The 24,660-nt window shown below is 45.6% G+C and overlaps 1 protein-coding gene across 3 annotated transcripts in view; it reads right to left on the bottom strand.

Annotated features, from left to right (window-relative positions):
* Window positions 1-11,459: 11,459 nt before the first annotated feature.
* The window catches only part of SMAD7 (SMAD family member 7), a 46,312-nt gene continuing 33,111 nt past the window's right edge, over window positions 11,460-24,660 (bottom strand). For all 3 annotated transcript variants that reach the window (XM_074995798.1, XM_074995800.1, XM_074995799.1), the window contains one exon: window positions 11,460-13,505. In XM_074995798.1, coding sequence (XP_074851899.1) covers window positions 12,967-13,505 — 539 coding nt within the window. In that variant the 3' untranslated portion in view covers window positions 11,460-12,966. The remainder of the gene's footprint in view (window positions 13,506-24,660) is intronic.

The raw sequence follows: 24,660 nt of genomic DNA, 5'->3' as shown, positions 1-24,660 counted from the left end.
GCTGCTAAGGAGAGTGGTCTGAGCAGCTAGAGCAGGGGTCAACAACCCCTGGCACAGGTACCAAGAGTGGCACGCGAGCTGATTTTCATTGGCACGCGAGGCAGGAGTTCAGACCTGCCCCTCTTCTCCCAAGCAGCCGGGAGCTTGTTCAAAGCCATGCCACCTGTGGATTACCAAAAGACCAGCTAATGCTACCAAACGCCACCTGAACAGTAAAGCTCTGCATCTTAATTTATTTATTGAAGAAGCTGTTTTAAGTGGGACTATTAATGACTTTAAAAAGTATCACCAACACTCAGACTGTACATAGAGATTAAAAGTTCAAATTTCGTCACTTTGCCTTGGAAAGGTTGCTGACTCCTGAGCAAGGGTTCCCCAAGTGCTGAAGACTTCACGTCCGGATGTGTCACATTGTTGTAAGGCAGATGAAAGGTGTCTAAGGCATGAACAAGTGAGGCCAGGTCTTGGCTGCGAGGAAGGGATGGTGTTTCCTAGCCAAGCTCACATGGTAAAGCATCACTTATGGATATGCACATTCAGTATCCGTGGGAATTGAAGAGGACTCCTGGACAATAGCCTGAACTACACGACTGCGTATCTTCTACAAGTGGAGCCTGCACCAGGACGGTAAACTCTTCATTGTACGGTCCTCTGCCCAGCTCTGTCTTTGACTTTGAGCCCAGCTGCGGCTCAAAGTCAACCAGTTGCACTATGGCGAAGAGCTGACCTCATCCAAGCACTTCCCTTCTCTGTGATGCTGCCTCCCCTTCCCTTCCTGGGTCTATCTTGGCTCTGTATACTGCAAGCTCATCAGGCCACAGACTGCCTCTTGTTTTGTGTATGGAAAGCACCTCACAGAACGGGGGCCTTCAATGGTCAGGGCCTCTAGGCACTACCGTACTATAAATAATAGTGATAATACATTTTCTGAAGTGACTCAGTTTTGGGTACCCAAACTGAGGCACCGTACAGGCACCTGCTTCTCAGAGGTTGCTTGCTCAGCACTCTCTGATCATCACTAGTCACATTCAACATTTAGGCCTTGCACCTGACCTAGCCCAATCATGGTGGCCTCACAGAAATAGGGGAACTATAGAAAAAGGAATGAGAAGGGGGGTAGTGCTGTTGGAAGCAGGCTCTGGATGGGCATTGGGTGCGGGGAGCAGTGTGGAAACAGGCACAGACACAGCTGTGGGAGAAATGGGCAAACATGGCGGTCCACCGCCAGTGAACAAGAGACTGTGTTGAAAGTGTAAGCCTGGAAGTAGTTTGGTGAGTCTTCCAAGAGAAAAACATACATATTTCTCCTTCAATCTGCCCTGGCCCTACATTAATAGTGCTCTAAAAGGCCCTGATCCTGTAAGTGCTCAGCACAGCAAGGCCCTTACACCAGTGTAGAATCTCACTGAAACCAGTGGGGTTTCATGTGGAGTGCATTGGGCTACCTGCCCTGAGGACCACTGGCAAGGCAGTGTAAGGAGACCCACCACCAGAGTGGCCAAAGGCGGCAGCAGCAGGTTTGTGCCCAGGTTGTTCTGAAATAATCAAAATAGCTGGCAAATTGCTCCTCAGGTGCTTTGGCTGTTTTAGCTTCTGCACCACGAGATGGCCCAATCTGGAACATGCCAGCAGGTGTCTAGCTTGAGAGGCAGCTTTGAATTCTAGCCATTACACTTTGACATGGAACATGATGTGGTCCAGGCCAAAGACTGGTCTAAGTCAGGACATGGGATGGATTAGGCACAGGCTGGAGGTAATTTATTCTGACGAGTTCTTGGATGACATCCAGACCTTGTTAAAGGCTGATCCAGCCAGCCTTGTTCAGGTAATACTCCAGCTGACTTCAGTGAGAGATTTCCTGAGTTCAACCCCTCCAGAATTCCGGACTGGGTTCCCTTCACACCTCTGCATGCCTCAGAGACCCCACTGGTGTACACCAACACATTTCAGATGAGAGACAAGCCCCTGATCGGTTTCTGTATCCACAAGTCGCTTGTCTTACACTTCCATCATAAGGTCTGTGGGGCTTGTTATATTTTTCTACATACCTTCACACAATGGGACCGTGATTTTTGTGGCCTTCTGTGATAACACAGAAGGTGCTTAAGAGAGATTTGCTTTAGTTCCGGGACCAGTTCTAACTCTGTGTGTGTGTGTGTGTGTGTGAGAGAGAGAGAGAGAGAGAGAAAAGCTGAGCCCTTAAAGGCACAATCCCCAATACCATAATCCCTGGGTGGGCTTGGACCTCTAGCCACTACTGCAGTACATATAAATACCAGTTATAAACTGGTGTGAACTTCATCAGCCTTATGGTGACTTATAACTTACACTCAACTGTAAGGAACCACTTGTAAATCAAGCTTGGTGTGTCTACACAGGGCTTTGCTTTGCTATAACGAAAGTGGTTTTAAAATTGATTTAAATTAAACTTCTGGGAATTTCTTGTGGTGATAAGCCAGCAGAAAACAATTGTGTAAAGCAATTATTATTTACTGCTTGTATTATAGCGCTTAGGTGTTCTAGTCATGAAGCAAGATCCCATAACCAAGCCAGGTGCTGTACAAACAGATAGCAACGCCTGCTCCATGGAGCATACCATGTCAGTATAAAACCAAGAGAGATCAAGTGCAGACAGAGCAACCAACCTCAGAAAGTATGAGACAACCCTGAAAGTCCCTTTCTCTGCACTTTGTGACATTATTTACTCCAGAGCAAAAGGAGTTTAAAAATGTTGCCATCCCAAGACCATAGTGTTCTATGCTCACCTCTCAACCAGGGTCAATATTGTTATTAAGGCACTGGTGGGATGGACGCACAGTTAGAGCTCTGGAAAGAGCCTTTATAGCCAACCACAAGTAGTCAGGGCTTTGGGGTGATGGCTCAGACTTTAAGGCCAGAAGGGTACATCATGATTATCTAGTCTGCCACAGAGCCTCACCTACCTTCTCCTCTAATACATCCATAACTGCTGGCTGAGTTACTGAGGGCCTCAAATCATGATTTAAAGCCTTCCAATTTACAGTGAATCTACCATCTACACTAGTTTAAACCTGCAAGTGACCTCTGCCCCATGCAACAGAGAAAGGCAACCCCCCCACCCCCGCAGGGTCTCGGACCCCAGGAGAAAATTCCTTCCTGACCCCAACTATGACAATGAATTAAAATGCTGAGCATGTGACAAGGAGATTGAAAGGTGGTGCCTTGACTGCACAGTGCCCTTAGTTCTGTGGTAGACCATGAATTTGGTATTTGGCTCAAAGGAAGAGCATTGCCTGATGAGCCACCAAACCACTTCCTGCAGTTCCTGGCAGGAATTTGGCAGATTCCCATCCATTGCCCAGCCCCAAACTGACTTAGCCTGGGGGGGATCTCCGGGGATGGCAGCTCTGGCTTTAAAACAAAGGTAAATAACACAAGCACTTTTCTTCAGCCTAGCTGTGCTCCTCATGGTGCACGAACCATTATTGACCCAATTCGCTTCTCAGCAGCTTGACGATTTAAGCACTTTTCACATGTGACTGCTCAGCAAAAAGTTAGCTGGTTAGTACCTATTTTACGGTGCTCTGCAATTACTGCTCAGCAGCGCTACGCTAAAAAAGCCTCAACTGCGCTATAATTTACTGTGTTCCAGTATATCATCAGAAGATTTAGTACTGATTACATTGGAGCCTTGGTATAAAGAGACATTACATTTAGCAGCAGGAACAGACTGATGTCAGAGAGCCCAGTTTGCCAGTAAATCCTTTGACAGAGGAATTGTAGAGCCCCCATCCATTGGGAAAGCAGAGGTTTGGTACTGGCTAAGCTGAGCAATGTTTGAGGTTCTTAATGTTATGTGCTTTCTATTGAGGGGAATACAGTGACACCCAGGGAGCAGCAAACCAGATGAATGTGAAACAAATCAGGCTGTATAAAACAGCTGTCACTGGACAGTTTTGACCAGGACCATCTTCCTATAGTGTAGCTACTTACTGGCATGAGCTGCTGGATCTGGAACAGTCCTGACTCAGTGGGTACCCAGAGAAGCATGCAAGGCTGTTCCACTGCTGCAGTGGACACTAAACACAGTGGCTAGAGAATGACTCGTCAGGCACTTCTGGGTGGAAGTAAATGGGGTGGGGGGATGCACAGCAGCACCCTGGTGTGGAATTGGGCATCCCTATACTCTCTGTCCTGACCAGTACTTTGTACTGCATGCTTACCAGCCCCTGCTCCATAGCAGGCCTGTGCAGGATCAGCGTAACAGTCTTGCTCACCTGCTTTCGGGACCAAGGCAATTCCCCTGAAACCCTATGGGCGGCTTTCCCTGGTCCCTCTAACTTTCTCCAGCGGGGGAACACATTTTGTTATGCGCACCAAAGCATGTGCAGCAGTGGTAGAAGCACATGCTGTCAGTGGTGGGTGGCGATGGGCTCGCTGCTAATCAACTGGGCGATGCCTTAATTGCTCCTGGCTGGCCACCCAAGTGCTCAGCTTACCAGAAACACCAGTGGCTTTCCATTCACTTCAATGGGAGCCCTCTGTAAGGCAGAACAGGGTTCTTGAGCCACATGGTGATATGAGCTATGAAGCGCAAAGTGTCCTATTGTTAGTGTTCCTGACTAGGAATGTTTGTGGAAACAGCCCGAAAAGGCCCATAGCAGCAAAGCAGGAGCTCAGGCCATGCAGCGCTAATGACAAAAACCTCTGTTTCGCTGATTAGTTCCCAGCTTTTTTCCTGTGAGCAACTGTGCTTGAGCTTTTGTTTTGACACAGGACTGTTCATAAAGTCTCCAGTGGGACTTGTTTGGCCGCCCTTGTCAAATGCCATGGCCAGAGGCACATTAACTGCTGGGCCAATGGGGCCCTGTATCCAGAGGCCACAGCTAATTGGGGGTACCTGGCAAAATGAGCACCCCCTGTTCCCTGACCCATTCTAAATAGGTGAAGCCTCCAGGCCCCAACCCCACTCTTGGGCAGGCGTGCTGGGTGGGAAGCCAATGCACCCCAAACCTGCTCCCCTGCAGGAGTGGCAGGCATGGGGTAAGCTCATATGCCCAGACCCCATTTCCCCAGCCAGACTGCTGGGATGGTGAGGGGGGGCTGCAGGTGTAAGGGGTGGGGAGAGCCCGTGCTTGCTCTGGGCCAGGGCCCCACAAACCCCTAATCCATCTCTGGCAATGGTCTTGAATGCAAGGCAGGTGAAGGAGGAGCCATGTTGGCCTCAGCTAAACCATTCCAAATTAACCCAGCACATCTTGTACCTTAGGCCATATCTACACTGGTGCATCCCCCTGACTGAGTGGCCAAGTGCAACCCCAAAAGTCTAGCCCTTGGCCTCAAGGCAAGCAGCAGTCTGCAAAGGCCACGCCTTGTGGTCACCAGATGCAGTGCAAGGGGGGCATCCAGGCCTGCCTACTACTCTGGCCCTTGACCCAGGGACCCTTTGGTGGCAGCCATATCCTGCCCTCCTCCTCTCTCATGTCTACTCCTGTTCTGTGAACCACTTCCCCATGATCCTAGTACTCTCTTGGCTCCTGTATCAAGGCCACAACCTGGCAGGCATGAGACTGGGACTCCTCTCCATCTCTCTGAATCCTGCTCAGCAATGTGCCACCTAAGGTGCTTCTCCCTTACTAGTCAGGACCTAACTGCCCTCTGCTTTGCTGAGCATCTCTTTATGTCAGGGCTGCCCCAGCAAGCCACCCTTTTATTGGCTCCCTATAAGCCTCTCTCTGATTGGAACAGTTTATGCAGGCTCCCTCACTTGCCATAGTGCAGCAGCCACCCAACTACACTACTCCAGTGGATTGTTGTGAAGATATTTTAAGTAAAATTAAAAAATTTTCCATACGTCTTTGCGTACCACATCCAAGGTGCTCAGACCGCTGCACAGATACTCATAAATCAACCCTTAGCGGAATGCAGCTTTGATCGTCCTAATTTTATGGAAAGGTAAGCTGTGGAACAGAGATTATTTTAAACAGCCAGGCAAAGGTCCCACAGCATGAAAGAAGTGTCCTGTGTTTTAGCAGCTGGAAGATGAGGCTTCTCCTTTTCAAAGTTTCACATAAGTGCTACATATTCATGCCGGTTGGCCATTATCTTCCCAGCTCTGTTGTGGAGCATTCCAGTCTCATTCAGCCTCTCCTGTGGAAGCAACTTCACTTGATATAAATAATGAAATAGTCATTGAGCCAGAAACAGCACCCAGAAGATTTCATAGCCCATTGGTTAGGACTGCCCTCATTCCTAATCTCCTCTTTGAGCGCTGCTCGAATGAATGGGTGCAGGATTAGAAAACATGCCTCATAGAGAGAGGGAACTCAATCAAAGTAGTTTAATAAAGAGACGTTGAAGGGATGACTTGATTGCAGTCTTTAACTATCTACATGCAGCACAATGTATAACATGACTGGAGGGCTGGAAGCTGAAGCTAGACAAATTCAGACTGGAAATCAGGCATAACGTAAATGGAGACCAGTTTACTGAGGACTGCTTTCCCAAGGCGCAACTGGAATGTCACCAATTGGACATTGGTAGTCATCACGAATAAGTTAGACAATGAACAGCAGGCAACTCTCCAACACCACATTTTACAGACCTCTTTCCACTGAGCCTACTGAAGAATAGCAAAAGAAACTACATCGGCTTTAAAAACTCTCTGACTCTACTCAGGACCAAATTCACAGACATGCTTTCAGAGCCCTGGCCAGGATTGTTTAATTTGCTACCCAAAATCCATAAACTTGGAAATCCTGGACACCCTCTCATTTCAGGTATTGACGCCCTCATTCCAGGACTATCCTGCTACGTGGCCTCCCTCCTCAACCCCTATGCTACCTCTGAGAGACCACTGACTTCCTGAGGAAATTACAGAACATCTGAAATCTTCCTGATTGTACCATCCTTGCCATCATTGATATAGAATCTTATTACACCAATATTCCGCATGAAGATGGCCTACAAGCCATCAGGAACACTATCCCAGATGTTCCCATGGCACATCTGGTGGCTGAGCTATGTAACTTTCTCCTGAGACACAACTATTTCCAATCTGGGGACAATTTATACATCCAGATCAGTGGCACTGCTATGGGCACCTGCTTGGCCCCACAGTATGCCACCATTTTTATGGGTGACTTAGAACAACATTTCCTCAGCTCCCGTCCCCTGTTAAATTCTCTCTGTCTCAATTCTCAGTTCTCTCCAGATGTGAAGAAGTGGGTCTGTCCCATGAAAGCTCATTACCTAATAAATTCTATTGTTAGTTTTTAAGGTGCTGCAGGACTGCTTTTTTTCAGTTGGAACACTTTCCAAGGATCGCAGTGGATTCTCCATTACTGACTATTTTAATGTCAAGAATGGATTTTTTTTATAGAAGTTCAGCTCTAGGAATTATTGTGGGGCCAGTTATGTCATCTGTGTGCATCGGCCAGCTGTGATGAGCAAGGTCATCCTGGCTGGCCTTGGAATCTGTGACTATATGAAGCACTGCTGCGTGTCAAGCAGAGAGGATTTAGATGATGTTCGCTCTTCTTTCTGCTTGCTGTGTGGGTGGGTGCATGCTCAGCCGTGGGTTTTTTTTGGGCACCTTCCATTAGCAAGACAGGTGAACACCAAGTGTGAGGTTCCATCTAACATGGGCTATGTACACACTACAACTACTTTCAATGGCAAGACAAAGGCTGCATCTACTTGGATCCCTATGGTGGTACATGGTGTGTCCGGGGTGTGAATAACCCCCAATCCCTCCCCAGAGTGTTTCACCAACCTAAAACCCAGGGTGGACCATGCTAAGTTGGTGGGAGAGCGTCTCCCACTGACATAGGTACTGCCACTTGCAGAGGCTGGAATAATGAAGTCCACGGGAGAGCTCTCTAAACTAGAGTGGCAGCTCTGATTTGATGCAGTGGTACTGCTGTGGGCTCTATAATGTAACCATAGGCTTAGGTGCAAGCTGGGCCCTGCGCATGAAGACTGCGACAGCTGCTCACATGCTCACTGGCAGATTGGGCTTGGGCAGCAGGGCAGGGACTTTGTTAGTGGAGATTTAGTTGCCTGGGCATTTTAAGCCCCTATGGGGTTAGGCAACAGCTGAGCAAGGTTTTGGGGGCATCTAAATGCTGGATTTAGATATCTAAAGGAGCAGTTAGGATCCTAAGTCTCTTTGTGGCTCTAGCCCCACGTGCATTTCTTAGCCATGCACGTATGTCTGAACCACTTGCAAAAATTAGCCTTGTCAGCTAGACTGATGCAAAAGCTGTGATGTGATAACTGAATATTTCAAGTCTGCTGGCAGAGAATACAAAGAAAACAAACTGAATTATGGTCTAGATGAGGTTTCCACAACATTTGACCTCTTAGCTGTCACTTAAGGGCCTACTAAGCAAGACAGTTTGAGTAACAACGTTAGCAGCTACAGAACCACTAACATTGAGACTGACAACCTGTTGAAAGAGGAAAGGCTGGAGGCTGGTAATAGGACACTGAGTCTTTGATCTTTGGGTCTCCAATTCAAACCTTGATCCTGACAGAAAGTTGCTGTGGTGACAGTCTGGTGGCCAGCGTGAAATGCTCCCAGGCAGCACTGAGTGAAATACGCATTTTAGTTGTATTTCTAGGTTTCCCAGAGGATTCAGGCATGATCATGCTGGTTGTTGTTCAAACATATAGGCCAATACAATCGCTGGTTTAACGACTGTAGATGTCACCAAAAACTCCATCACAAGTGGTGTCCATGTGCTGAGTCATCAAAAGGGCTGGGCATAGAGAGGGCCTACGGCGAGGAAGAAACCTGCACATCTACTGTTCACGTGGTACCTGCCTGAGGACTTCAGGCACCAGGATTCTGCTGCTTTTCACCAGGACAGATGTGGATCTTTAAATCCACATTGGTCCCCCCAGTCTTCCCTTTAAACAAAAGCTGTGATTGTCCCCCCCAGCTGTAACTGAACTTCTGCCTGACAGGTGCAGCTTAACAGCCAAACCTGGGTGCGCGCTGTTCCTCAAAATGGTCCTAACATGGAACAGGGACCTTAAACGTGACAACCTCAGCATAATTATCTTCCCTACATTTATGCACGGACTTCTCTGAAAGCCTCTTCCCCCAGCCCTCACTACCATAAGCATAAATCCATACTACACCTTCAATTTACCCCTACCTTGGCCTCCCTTATCTTTGCGCACCCAAGTGCCTGACCTAACCCCTCCCACCAATTCAATACCTTCTCAATACTCCTGTTCTGCACAACTCCTATAAGTGTCCTCATGCCTTACTCTATATCCCATCCCTTCTGCTAAGGCTGTCCCTGCTCACTCCCGCTCCACTCCCTGCACACCCTTTCGAGCCAGAAATCAGCACTGGAAACTGACAGAACACAACTGTGGTCACAATGTATAGCAAAGGGTAGCAGAGAGGGGTTCTAGCAGTAAGGAGATAGCCCAGGGTGCACCCCAACACATTTCCCTCTTGCCCTAAACCCAGCCTAGCGACCAAAAAATTCTTCTACCGCCCAAGGTGTGGTCGCCAGCTGCAGTCCACCAGAAACTGACCCGTTTCCCAAGGTTTGCCTGCATTTTGCCAACCTTACTGCGCTGGTACGTTACAGTCAAAGGCGATGCAGTCAGGGGCTGGATTACGTTGCACGTTAGAGCCTGTGGCTCTTAGCAGCACCCTTACAAACAGAATGGCCCATCTGCCGAGCATGACACGTTCAATGAGGTGACAGTGTCTGTGATAGTCCCAGAGAGGTAGCCGTGTTAGTCTGTATTTTATCAAAACAACAAAGCAGTTATGCAGCACTTTAAAGACTAACAAAATTTATTGGGGGGAGTGAGTTTTCGTGGGGCAGACCCACTTCCTTGGATCTGAAAATAGTGCTGAAAGTGAACTGGCATGATGAATAGATAGAAAAACAAACAATAAAATGAAATGAAAACAGACAAATCAGCTGGGGCGTGGGGAGTGAAGGAGGAGAAAGAAAATTACTTACTGCAAGTGTCTATTAAGTGACTTTCTGGGTTGTGACTAAAATTTCCCACCCCCCTGTGGGCCCAGGTTTTCTGTGCTAGCTAGTGACTGCCTTCCACCTCAATGGGGGTGCAGTTCACAGTATCATAACCAGCCAGCTTGACTGACTCTATTGCTAAAGGGTGTGTTTACTAAACAAATGCTTGTCACTAGACTTTTCATCTCCACTTCTGGATATACATGTTGATTGTAAGATCACTCTCCCCACCAACTTCTCTGCATTCCTGTTGCAAAGCTTGCAAGCTAGGCTCACTGCAAACCCCCCCAGGTCTGGATACACTGAGCTAGTTACAGAATACTAGCCTTAAGGCCTGGCAATATGAGGCACTTGGACACCTGTTGTAAACACTCCCCAAGAGGTAGCCCCTTTGGTCCTGATTTAACTGGCTAATCCTACAGCATACCAATCTGCCTGCACTTCTCTGGGGCAGCCAGTGGGAATTGCAGTGTGCAATGGAGAGCTGACTGGGACATGTTTCCCCCCTGCCCACCCATAATGGCAATTTGTGACCACTCTGTGCAGAGCATGGTGCAATGTTTATGGTATGGAGTATTTGGGAGACCAAACTCAAAAACTTTGCTCTGCTATAGCCTTTCCAGGTGACAAACACGTCCCTGGGCTTCTCTGGGTCTCAGGTCCCCCACTGTCAACTGCACCTTCTAGCTCACACAGGTGTTTTCGAGGTTAACTACAAAAAAGAGCATGAGGTGCTTAGAAACTACAATAATTGGGAGGGGGCACATATTCCCACGGTGGCAGGAAAGGATCAAACTTCATGACTTCTGAGAGGCTGGGCTGGATAGACTTGGGTGGAGTCAGCTGTCCTCCACCTTGCCCTGTTCTCCCCCATCCAGGTCATGTGCTCTGTCTGCCATTCTGTGCAGTGTCTGCTCCCACCCACTGGGAAGCAGAGACGGGTAGCAGACGTAATCAGCAACAGCTGAATCCAACATTGGAAGAACTCTAACACATTGCTGGTACCACTGGAGATCAGATGAAGTGTCTTGTCTGGGATAACACACAAAGCTCTCAAATAAGCCAGGAACTGAGGTCACAACTTCTGAGCAACGCTCCCTTGATTTTTTTTTCTATCTATGTGCAGAATAAATTTTGTGTGCACTGAAGCATGTGCCCATGAGCACCAACTGTAGAAGCACATGCTGCCAGCAGCGGGTGCTAAGGTAATCAGTTGGGGAGCATTTGAATCTCTCCTGGGTGGCTGCCAAAGTGCTCATCTTAAGAGAACCCTGCTCGTCAATCAACCGGCCACCCGCCCTCCAAAATTTGAGGAGCACCCATATTGAGTGTTGTCTCCGTTAGTGGAACAACGTTTGGTACATCTAATACTGGATGCTTATACCCAGCTCCAGGTACACTTTTTACTTGGATTATCACCAACTCTGTTCCCACACATAAAAATATTACTCTGCAAAATGTCAGCTCAAGTGTACATTTTTTTATTTTTTAATGGAACATAAACTCCTTTAGAAAAAAACATTCAACTGGATGATAACACCCATAGAAAAAACACCAATCTTGTGTTTTTTTTTTAAATTTGGCATTTGTTATTTGCATTTATATTAAAGCAAAGTGCATCTTTCTTATTTTTCTCGTTTATACACATTGCACAATACATAAATAATGATGCTTATAAAACGTCTTTATATTTACAAGTAATAATATATTTATATATAACATAAAATACATTTTTTTCTTTAATAAATCTCAAGGTTTTTTTTTAAGGAGTCCTCTTTTTTTTTCTCCATTTTCTTTTATTTCCAAAGCACTACAATGCTAAAGTTCCAATGAGACTGCTTCTCTTGTTCATTTAAACCTTTATATTTAGAAAAATAGCTTATGTTAAGGTCTAAACATGCTCATTGAGCTAAGAACAGTGTAAAAGTATCATACGAGTGTATGAATTCAAGAAGAAATGAAAGAGCAACCGCGTTTCTCCAGACGACTGGTACCGCCCTAACCTGGTCACAGCAGGTTACGATGGACCAAAGATCACGAATACATTTTTTACCCCAGGTTTTTTTGTTTGTTTGTTTGTTTGCCTTCTTTTTTTTTATGCCTATGCTTTCTCACCAAGTTTGCATCTCAGCTCAAATGGAAAAGCATGAGCCATGCAGGATTTTTTTCCTCAGAGTATCAATAAAACAATAAAAGCACTCAAAGTGTAGGCATGTGTCTTCCAAAACCCATGCTTCCACCATGGACTATCAGCACAACAGTGACAAGATGTGATCTTCCAATAAAGCAACAAGCATACATGAAAGAAGATGGGGTGAAAAAAAAAAAAAAAGAGGAGCAAGGAACTGAATGATAAGGTTTCACTTTGCTGCATTGGCTCCTGATTTCTCCTGGGTGCACAAGGGACATACGTTTGTTCTGTGTCAGGGACGCTGCAGAGTGGACACCACTGGGGGGGAACTTGGTTTAACGTCGCAAGAATGAAGCTGCTGCGCTCTGAAAAGTAGCAGAAATGTGCTACCGCTCTAGGTAGAAGCCGCAGAAAGACGAACCTGTGTGCACAAACAGGCCACGTGACAAGGGGGATGACAAGATATCTGGCAGCAGAAGACCTCTGATGTGTCAAAAACATTAAACACTTTTTAATCGAGAGAGGGACCTGTAACCAACAGCGTGTGACTGAATTCCACCCACGACTTCGGATAATAGTTTCAGGGGCATTACATGATTATTTTATGGAACACCCCCCGCCCACCCCACACACACTGTGTTGTTGGTCATTCACACTTTAAAAAAAAAAATTATCAAAATACCCAGGCAAAACTCTTTCCATAAGCTATTTCTCAAAACACTGGAGGGGGGACAAGCACAAAACACAAAACCAACCAACCAAACAAATCTGCATGAAAAGCAAGCACTCAGAAGGAAATATTAGCAGCAAAGGAGTTATAATGTCATGAGTCCACTCTGTCTCGAGTCATCGGTTATTAAAAATAACCTCCAACCAGCACGGGCAACTGCTAATGAACTGTCTCGTGTAGCACTGGCCCCAGCCTTTCACAAAGCTGATCTGAACAGTAAATCCGGTCCATGGCTGCTGCGTGAACTCGTGGTCGTTAGGCCTCTGTAAGCTGTATGCCTTCTCATAGTCAAACGCCTTGATGGAAAATCCTGGGAACACTTTGTGGACCAGCAACGTCCTGGAGTCGGGGTTGTCCAGTGTGGCCGACTTGATAAAGATGGGGTAACTACTGCGATTGTATACCCACACGCCGTCCACTTCCTTCGTCAGCTGGATGCCGTAGCCAATTTTGCTCCGGACTTTCTGCACCAGCTGGCTTTTGTTGTCTGAATTGAGCTGTCCGAGGCAGAAGCCGTTCCCCTGAGGTAGATCATAGAAGATATCCAGGGAGGGCTCTTGGACAGAATACAGCCGACCCACACGTGTTTTCTCTTCCCAGTATGCCACCACACACCAGTGTGACCGATCCCCCGGCCCCTGAAGAACTTGGGAATCTACAGAGATGGGAGGAAAAAAGAGAATTATTACAATAGAGATAAATAACACAACTTTATAAATCCTGAACGCATCATGACCAACCTCTTCCCACAGTTCACATAAGCTTTTCAAAGACAAGTGATCATTATCATTAGCCCTGGCCCAAGATCAGAGTCTAAGATCCACTGTCAAAAGGAGGCAGCCTCAGATTCTCAGAGGCACCAGAGAAGGAAGACACTTGAATACCTTGGAGGATTTGACCTCAGGACCCTATGTCATAGGACTCTTAGACTCCTTAGTCACTAAGACGTTTTTGAAAATGTTATCCTAAGGGTATGTCTGTGCTACTGCAGCAAGTCACACTAAGGCACGCAGCTCTGGCCACACGAATAATGCAGCTGTAGTCAACATACCCTAGGTCAGGTTTCTGTGAGGTGTAGAAAGCAGTGGCAGGGGGTATTCGGAGACATCTGCAATCAATTTGGTGGGTCTTCACTGCACTAGACCTGCCAAATCGATTGCTGATGGATCGATCTCAGAGCACTGATCCCAGCTGTAGTGGAGATGCAGCCTAAGTGATTTTGCCTAACTCACACCATGAGCTGGTGGGAAAGCCAGGAACAGACCCTGTCTCCCATCCCTAACCTCAGTTTCTTTGGAGCAGATTTTCAAAGATATTTAGGCTCCCTGAGCAAATGAAAACTGTTCTCTTAGGCAAAGAGAGATTAGGAGAGCCCTATACCCACATTTTATGTCAATATGACTATTTTTGGAGGATTAAAACAGCTATAACCATATAAATTGGACACAGTGAAGGTTCCTTACACTAATGTAACTTATTCTACTTTCTTGAACAGGACTAAACTGTATTAGTATAAACCCCTTTATATGAGTGTTACTGCGTCTACTAAAACAACAAGAAGTCCTGGCATCTTTTAACAGATAACAGACTTACATCTACTGTATCTCTTCAGCTATGCCATGGCACAACCCATTTCTGTGCATAGATAAGCCCGTGCAAAGAGAGGCTGTCTTAGTGGCTTAAATACAGGAATGGGAGTCAATTGACTATGCTGCTCTAATCTCCTCCAATTCCCATGTCCTTTGCAGCCTCACTAGTATTGCTGCTCTTGCCTGCATCAAGTTTCGTCAGTGCTCAAACAAGGGTGAACACATTCCACCTTGCAGAGGTGTTGTAGGGAGTAGTTAGCTGGTGCCCAGGGATCTGTCTACAGTACAGCTCAGCTAGACTCTTATTAAAATGCTGCCCATATCTCCCGTTCCCTCCACACATACACAAGCCTCTCTCCTGAATGCAGTAGTGCTTTGTTTACACCCTGATTAGTTGGGGGGTACAGGCTAATGGCAGAATGAGGTGTTCCCTTCAGCTGGTAACTTGCCCATGTTGCAGCAAGGATGCAGACTGAACCACCCACCTTCTGCGCCCCCAGGAGCGCAGCACCAGTGAGGACATGCCATCTGGAGATGTCTTGGCAGTCATCGGGGCCTGGGTAACCAGAGTGCTCAGACGATGTAAACTGCTCAGCACTGTACCTATAGTAATTGATTTCTTCCCCACCCTCAAACCCTAGTTGTAGCTAATCAATTTAGGCAACAGTAAATCAATGTGGGTATCACAAACATGGAGCTCCTAAGCAGCCACAGACATTTTTTCTATCTGAAATGTGGGTAAGCCAGGATGAGGGCTAAGGTACCCACACTCCATAGATCATTTGACTTTCAAAGGCTTTAAGCCTAGACAAGCTTTGTTCATATATAATCCCCCCACCCCCAAAAGGGGAGCCATAAAAGGCCAGTTAAACATTGCTCAACAGGAACAGGGAGAGCACAACAGATCAACTGCTATAATTTACAGAGCCTATTTATGCCTATAGCCGGAGCCCTGGTAATAAATGCTAAGATTCGGACGTCACATGAGCTATAAATCTGACTGAACTGCAGTTAGACTGTGGTTTGTGGTGGCAGGGTGGAGACCGGAAGTCTTGCATTTGTTAACGAAAAAAAGCGGGCGGGGGGGGGAGGGAGGGAGAAGGTCTTTTAGCTCTTTCAACTGCCACCTCCCCTACTCTTAGCAGGTAAGATGCAGTTGAGAAGGAACAACAGGACAGAAAAGGAAAGGACAATGGGGAGCAGAGGGGTATGTGTGGTGTTCTCATGACTCTCAACAGCACTAGCTACATTCTACAGCTTTGTGCTCCTTAGCTAATAATTCCCCCTTTCACCTTTCATAGATACGTTAAGACCTGGGAACTATTAATCTCTAATATTTTATTTAAACAAAACAACAAAAGAAGCAAGTTCAGAGCTGAAAGTGAGGAAGTAATATTACTTTCTAAAAACAAATGCACAAATTCACATGAACCAGCTAGTAAATATCTCTTACATACAACATAAGAACAGCCATATCAGGAAAGACCAAAGATTCGTCTAGCCCAATGTCCTTCCTTCCAATAGTGGCCAATGCCAAGTGCTTCGGAAGGAACAGCCAGAACAGTGTCAAAACAGAACAAGTGATCCATCCTACGCCTCTCTTCCCAATTTCTGGCAAACACAGGCTAGAGACACCATCATTATCCATCCTAGCAAACAGCCGCTGGTGGACCTACCTACACTCCATGAACTTAGCTAATTCTTTTTTGAACCCTGTTATAGTCTTGGCCTTAAAAACATCCTCTGACAAAGTGTTCCATAGGTTTCGTGTTGTGTGAAAAAATAAGTTTCTTTGTTTTAAACCTGCTGCCTATTATGAGGTGTAAATAACGTTTCCTTATTTACTCTCTTAAAACTTTAACATTCCCTAACCCCATTCCATTGCTAGTGATACAATGTGTGATAGTTCTTCACAACAGACCTTCATAACACCCTAATAAAGCACAATAAAAGCATAAAGAAAATAGGACAACTTTTTTTTACTGACTATTAATAAGCCTATTTCCCCAACACAGGCATTTTTTAGTCTTTGGATTCTGTTTAGAGTTCAGTACTGTGCTCTTAAAAAATAAATCCAACCACACACTTTTAATTTCCTCCTTTCTATGCCAGCAAGGAAAATATTTCTCCAGTTGCTGGAAGCAGCTACTAAAAATGGGCCCAACTGTGCATGTTTGGAAACTAGAAAGGTAAGTGGTTGTCAAATCTACCCACCAAAAACACGTCTGGGGGGCAGGGCCGGGACTGTTTGGTGCAATGTATTTATGGGGCTATGTGAAAGAGAAACAGCCTTGCGAGTCTGCAGGCTTCATTCTGCCTACTTTTCGTCACAGCCCGATCTGCCTTCCAGCTGCCCCCCTTTGGTGCCTCACAATACTTTGTTTCATATAACTCTGTCCGCTGAAACCTGGCACCAAATAAGCAGCAAGCAGGGGAAAAAAAAGCAGAGTGAGAGAAGGGGAGGGAGAAGAGGAGGTCGTAGTGGGGTTGGGAAGAGTGGGGCCCTGGTATCAAATTACCTTTACCCTAACCTTCTGCAGCTACCTCAGTGTATGCACTTGAGGGGGGAAGAGAGGAATGAGTCTGTGGAACCACACACTCCACTACTGTCCTGCGTGAAGAGACAGGAAAATGCTTCAGTTCCATGAAGGCAAAATTAAAGGGGGGGTGCTGGAGAGGGGAGCCTGGGTGGGAGGAGTAAAAAGAACAGGAAACGTATCTGGGTAGAAGGCCCTTACGCCCTATGGCATGAAAGAAAATCCCTCAGACGGCATTCTTCCCTTTCATCTTCATAGCCTGCCAGTCCACCCAGCAATTTTAAGAGGGACGTCAGTGAAAGAAGTGTTCAGATTATGTTAATTACCTTGCCCAGATAAACTGCAGGCTCTGTGCCTGTCTCACTCCCTGTCTCCTCCGCATGGCCCTTCCTTAAAGCTAAATCTCCTCGTACAGACAGGATGTTGTGTTCCCTTCCACTCTAGATCCTGCTCTTCTTTTTACAACAATGCCTTGTGGTGTGCCTTACGGGCCAGAACCTACCCTCCCGATCTAGGCTGCAGGAATTTTGCCTGAGTAAAGACAGTACATTAAGTTTAATAACAGAACTAGTACAAATCTGGAAGTAACTTGACAGAAGACCAGGCTCTGATTACTTAAATGGATTCTGTTGTAAAATCACGTTAGACCAGAATTAGGTCCCATGGATTTCGTTCCAAATTTACATTGGTATAACAGAGATGAGACTCCAACATGCGACACACTTCAGAGCATTGGGGTTTTTTAAAATTATGATTTAGTTGCATGTATAGATATTTATTTTAAAAAAGATAATTTAACTAGCCGTTTGTTTAACGAGTTAGGAGAAGAAAGCCACATTTTTAAAAAACAACAACCTAACATCAGATGGGTGGATCTCACAGTTTGTTTTACTCCAGTTAAGGGGATTTTTGAAGCAACACGCATCAAACGTACTGAATCTCACTGAAATTCTTTGAATATTTTATTTTCTTTTAATATAAAACCATCACTTTCAGGAGAAGGGGTAAGAAAAAGTGATTTCTTCCACCTCATGTTTGCACTTGCATTAGTGAAGACCACTTAACGAGTTGGTCACTGCCACTTACAAAGAGTTATTTAATTGCCAGAGCATAAAAAAAGAACTGCCCAAACTATGAATGAACAGACCTTTATGGAAGACTGGAAGTTTATGAATGAATCCTACTAGGCTTTTCAGTGACATGGGGTGACCAGACCACAAGGACAAGCTTTTGCTAATCAGGATTTTTGTTTTGTTTTTTTTTTCAAACAAGTTAGTGCCAAAACACAGTATATAAACATGTCAAAGTTCCTTCCGTTTGAGGGATGAGGCTGTTGACTGGATGTCTGCCCCTGAAGCCATGAGAATATATAGGTAGTGCTCAGATAAACAGGATGAGTCCTTGCTGCTTGGCAAGTTACCAAATTACTAAAGATGCTTTTTCAAAGTTATGCTGTCTGTAGCTGTGGGCTTATTTTTTGTCCCTTTCCCACACTCTCTTGGGACTGTTGCTAGAAGATAGTGTGTCTAGTTATAAATTTAGCTATGTCCTTTGGGTGGTGTGGCCAGGGGAGGAGTGTGACAGGGAGAGACAAGAAAAGAGCAGATTATGTGGAGAAGTTCACTAAAGGTGAACAGACAACTTCACTCATTTTTTCACATTGTGGCAGTGCCCAGGAGCCCCTCTGTGGAAGGTGCCGCACAAATATATAATGAAGAGCTCCTGTGTACTTGCAGTCTACAAATACTGGGCACGTATCATCCAAGGACCTCTCAAAGGCAGGTAAATATAATTATCTCCATTATCATAGATGTGGAAAACAGAGACACAGATTTGCCTAAGGCCATACATACAGACAGAATGGATGTGCTGTGACCACAGTCCAGAGTTCTATCAGGCTGCCTCACTACAGATGGCCCTGACAAAACCTTACAGCTGAACCTCTCAAATGGTCCCTAAGGGCCCAGTGCACAAAGGTCTCACCACTCAAGCACCCAATTAAGTTGCCAGTTTTCACAAGGAAGTTCAGTAGGCTGGGAGCTGAGTTCCTTAGAAACAATGACCCCTGCTCTAGGCCTGGAATCCAAACACTCACCTTCACCCCATAACCTCGTGAGCATGTTAGGATCTGGAACCGGCTTTCCGCCTAATGCATACTTGGCAAATGTTGTTACATGACTCAAGCAACTAACTCACCCTGAGAAAAGTTTCCTTCCTTAACCAATTGGGTTTACGTGGAAGGGTTACTCCAAGGTCTCATACAACGTATGCTCTCGGTGTCCTTCCTCATAATTTTCCTCTCTCGTCTGTGTGATCTGTGCAACGGCTGATCACCAGAGCTAGCTCCATTTCAGCAGAGCCCTCTGCAGTATCTGAGATGCGCTTTGTTGTTGTTGTTCAGTTAAAAGCCCGAGATTGCAAGCGCTTCAAAACAGAGAGTGTCCCTTCTTGAATGTCAGGGGAGATACCAGTACATTGTGAATGTTACCATAATCCCATACTACTTAATAAAGTCAACAGAACATTATTACTACCTTATTAAGCAACCTTCAACTTTCTTTTGTCACTGATTACTACAGGTTGAACCTCTCTAATTCGGCAACATCCGCAATCCAGCGTGATTTTTGTAAGCCAGACAACCACTTATCATGGGTGTGGCCAACTTCCCCATGGTCCCGTAAAATTTGTTTACATCCACCAGTCCTGGCTCTCAGTGTTGCGTGCTGTTATTTAGCTGTAATTTACCCCAAATGTCTTCTAAGAGCCCAGTAAGCAGTGGAAGTGTTGATATGTGATAGACAATATTGACCTCATGTGTTTGACAAATTGTCTCATCTGGCTCCAGTCAGCCCTGAAGATGCTGGATTAGAGCGGTGCAATCTGTACAACATCTATCAAAGAGTGCCCAGGGACCCAATAAGGATGCAGGCTTCACTGTACCGGATGTTGTGCAAACAGAATAAAAAAATGTAGTCTCTGACTACATTTATGTATATTAGTCATTATTACTAGCTTTATACAGCAGCTTTCACCCTAGCATCTTCCCAAGCATGCCCCACTTTTACAGATGGGGAAACCAAAGGGCAAGAAAATTAGGGCTACATTCTTCAACAACGGCTACTGAGTTTTGGCTGAGACTCCCAAACACACACCTGAAAGCAAGTGGTCTTGAAAATACTCCACGAGTTACCCACGACTGCATGGTGAATCTCACTGGCAGAGTTGAGAATAGAAGCTACCCCTGATGACACCCAGTCCAGTTCTCCAGCCATGATTAACCATGAACGCATACTGACAATGGATTTTCTAAAAGGTTTACACACGTTATTAGCCCTGGTGCAACTTCAGTAATGTTTATTCTTCAATTTTACACCAGAACAGATTCCCTGCTGTCGCCTTTTGTGCATATTCAAATCCCTGGCTTCTTTAGCCACCCCTTCAGCTATTCTTGAGAATATCCTTAAATCTAGATCCATACAGGCTTCTAATTTCTGGAATATCTGTGCGACAGATGGGTCTCCAGAGTACACAAGGTTTGTAAATTCAATTTGATTCTCCCAGTGGAAGGGGGAATTCAACTGACTCTCTATAATGCTGTTAGATCCGAGAAGGAAACCCAAAAGATCTAAAAAGAAAACTAGAAATAACAGTCAAGAGAACTGAACTGTTGATGAACCCTAAGAGCTTGGTGTGAAGATACAAGCGTGAATCTTAAACCAAGAGTGAACCAAACACTAGAATAGTGTTTTCCAAAATTTTGCGTGCATGACACCATCTTCTGATTTACTGTTTCCTTCAATCCCAGAGAGCCTGGAGGACATGATTTTAAAATGACGCTCTCCATACAGCATGACTTCATGCTCCCCACACATGAGTTCACACTGCATGGAGGGCACTGTTCTTCTCTACACAGCATGTTCTTTTGCTCACCACATGCACCTGATATTTGGAACTGCAGTGACTGATGGCATGACCATAACCACCTGCAGCTTTGGCAGGTGCTGCGCCAGAACATTGTTCTGAGATCAACAGCATGTGTGTTGGGTTTTCCAAGGACTGCTAAGGAGAGGACTTACATAAAATATTATTACTAATTTTGAGAGCAGTTGGGAAATCTGGAGGGTTTTCCCCTGAAAAGCAGAAACAAAGAGGTTTCTTTTGCATTTTCTTTTGGGATTGTGTTAAATAATAGGGGTTTGAATAAGAAATTTAATTAAACTGTACTAGTAGTTTTTAAACTTCCAGGAACTGTAATCCTGCCTATAATTAAAGCTTGCTGTACTTTAATAAGGCTACAACGGGATTGCTGAGAAACGTCAGCAAAAGATACGCAAACTGTGCATTGCACTTGCGTATCTCTTGCCAACAGTTCCCTCAGGAGAGGCCTTCCTGTCCACCCGGGGATGAACGTCAGGAAAACCCCCTCTGTTGAGACGTCCTTTCTTCCTCGTGGAAAGACAGGGATGTCGCCAGAACGCTCCCCATGGGGCAGACTTTGGCTGAGAGACCTCTGGAGACCAAAGGAAGCGTGCAGTTCAGACATAACCCAAGAAAACTGCAAGTCGGTGCTCTCAACAAGGGCTAGCTAGAACTTCTGCCACACAGAGTATGGTGACAGCCAAGTGCCTTTGAGTCCAGATCAGTTGACTTGGGCTTGCGCTTCAGCCCTAAAAAGAGCTGTGTGGACATTGCTGTTCTGGCTGGAGCTCATGGTATGAAGTCCAACCCCTCCCCTCAGCACTAGGCTTTGGTGCCCATGATGCAACTGTTGAGGACTACCTACACAATTACAAGAAAATTAGCATGAGCTCGGCAAGCCCAAGTCAGCTGGCTCAAGCTCCGAGGCTTCCTGTGCACACATACCAAAGAAAGGGAGAGTGTGTGGTCAACATATTGGGGCTGGCTTTGGTAAAGGTCAATTGTGAGCTCTGACACAGACTTCCCATGTGACCTTGGGCAAATCATTTATTTTTCCCTGCTATTTCCTCCCCATCCCCACCTTCCTGTCTCCTACAATACAATTGTGTGTCTTGTACCCTCAGGACCCCTATAAAGTAGGCAGTAGATTGAAGACACTAAACTTCAATTGTTCTCTGGGCTCGGCCTAACTACAACCAAGGGTATACCACCTTTTAATTTTTCCCACACTAGTAGGGCAGAGTGGAATACTAATTCCCTCTATTTACTTGGCCATGCTAGGCCCAGTGGTGTGCATACCTTAGCAAGGCAATTCCTGTCTCCTACAACACAATTATCTATGTTTGACTTTAAGCTCTTCAGTTCAGAAATTAGGACTTGCCATGGATATGCACCACGCTATAGGATACTCTAGGCAATATAAACAAACTAATCATTTATTTTTTCTTAACCAATTTTGCTTGCAGGAAACATGGAGGTAACCTCTCTCTACTGCAAACAAGGCTGAGATATTTCCTCACACACAGGACTGAACGGTGTTTATGGGTGAAAATTCTTGTCTTTAAGATTTTAAGGCCCCTTTTGTGTTTCCTTGAGAAGTTCACAAAGGTGGCAAGAAAATACCTATTTTTAAATGTTTTACGATAATTAATTTCTTAGTTTTTAAATAATCTAAACGTGATCATAAAGTTTTCCTTGAGGGCCTCACAGATTTTCATGGTTCCAGGTGCTTTTATTCCTTCCTCTCTCCATGATACTGTGATTGAATTTTACATGAAACATGGGCCAATTTTAATATTCATTACTGAATGTCACAGAATAATGTACCCTGAAATGATAAACAAAATTGTGACCAGGAAGGGCTGCAACATTCCCAGAGCCCCTCTTGTAGTACCAGCCACCCCCTACACACAGTTGGCTAACCCTGTATGTAAGACACAGAAAGGCTAGCTTACCTACTACAGATTTTAAATCAGCAGCAAAGTTGGGTCTAGCACCCTCAGAGTCCTGACTCCCAGCTATAAACGCTGCGTCAGGGCTCTTGAACCTGGAAGCCACAACAAACAAACTTCCAGGGGTTGTGATCACCTTGCCTTTCTTTCTGGATACATGGGAGCCTCTAAGCTGAGCACTTGGGCAGACACCCAGGAGAGATTCAGGTGCCACCCAGCTGATTAGCAGAGTGCCCAGAGTTGGCAGCACAAGTTTTTATTGGAGGTGCACATCTGCACATACCTTGGTGCACATAAGAAAATTTATTCCATCCAGCTCCCAAAACTTTGTTTTAACTTGGGGTGATGGGGTACAGAAAATGCCAAGAACGGCTGCATTGGACAATGCTGCCTCCTTTATCTTTCTCCCTTCCACCACCTGCAGAGCTCATAGGAGGTTAAAAAAGAAAAAAAATGGCTGGAGTAACATGCGCACAATGTGTTGGCCTTCCAGGGGATCCAGGATTGAGATGAAGCTCAGTCTGCTCCTCCCAAAGCTAGAAGTGTCCTGTCATTTTCAAGTAATCCCTTCGGCTGGCCCTCGGGTAGCATGTCTCAACTCTGGAGAGCCAAGACCAGCTCCTCTTGACCAGAAAGACAAACCAGCTCAACATACAGACAAGGAGGGCAACATAAAAGAGCATAAATTCCCAACAAGTCTCTTCCCATCCAAAATAACACACCCTGGGTAAGGTCCATGTTACTGAAAGTCCTCTGTGTTCTCATGCACACACTTTCACAGAGGCTTTCTTCCAAACATGTCCTACAATGCAGTCATGTAAAAGGATAGGTTGCTCAATTTCACTGAAATCAGCCTACTGAAAAACATCCCACTTTCTCGCAGACAGATCTGTAAATAGTATGCGCTGAAGTCTTGATTATTAAACCACTCTAGACCTCTCTGGTCCGGCAGGACCCTGGATATTGCTGAACCATAGAGCCCTGGCCCCGGGCGTGGGAGAAGACCAGGATTCGGGTGACAGAGTGGTCACTAGCTGGAGCGGAGCTGGGCTGGCAGCAGATGAGCTGGGCATATGGTGCTCAGAGGGTGGCAGCCTCCCAGCGTAGCCTGGAAGCTGGTAGCAGGGGGGCTGGAATTGACTTTTCCTGGTTCAGCAAACTCCCTGGTTAGGGACGGGTCAGGTCCTGAGGGCACCGGACAAGGGAGATGCAACCTGTAAGGGATTTTTCTGCTATCTTGCCCTGTTCGTTTGTAATGCCAGTGAGTAACCTCACCAGACATGCTCCTTTCACCCCCCACCCCTTTCTCACCTATTGTGTTCACCCCTCTCTGCTGCTACCTCCTCAGTCTCAATTTTACTGCTGCTTTTAACGGTAAACATGCAATGACGTAAGTGCAGAATAGTGCAAATAACCATGAAGGACACAGTGAAGCTGTCTATATCTACAGTGTTGGCTAATCTACCAAGTTACCGTGGGTAAAAAAGAGCATTTCTGTCCCTTTCAATCTTTCTAGTAATTTTAGAGTTGGAGAGACAAGGTGCTTGTAAAATAAAGAAGCACAAAATAATCCCATGTAAACAATTTTCCAGAGTAATAGTGTGGGTGTTACGCATTTGCATAGTTACGGCAAAACAAAAAAAGCTAAATTCAGACCTCTGAATGGTGCATGGGTGCCCCCCCAATGACTTCAACAGAGACTTCACACACACACACGCACACACACAGAGTTTGCTTTCAAAGGCTTCCAACTCCATCCACTGCACACCCCATTATACACAAGGGCAGTGCAACAGCTGTAACTAACTTATTTC

The sequence above is a fragment of the Carettochelys insculpta genome, chromosome 5 (genome assembly GCF_033958435.1).
Source record: "Carettochelys insculpta isolate YL-2023 chromosome 5, ASM3395843v1, whole genome shotgun sequence".
In the NCBI taxonomy this organism is placed as follows: Eukaryota; Metazoa; Chordata; order Testudines; family Carettochelyidae; genus Carettochelys; species Carettochelys insculpta.
Note: the sequence above shows the minus strand (reverse complement) of the source record. Positions and strands in the feature narration are given on the sequence as shown.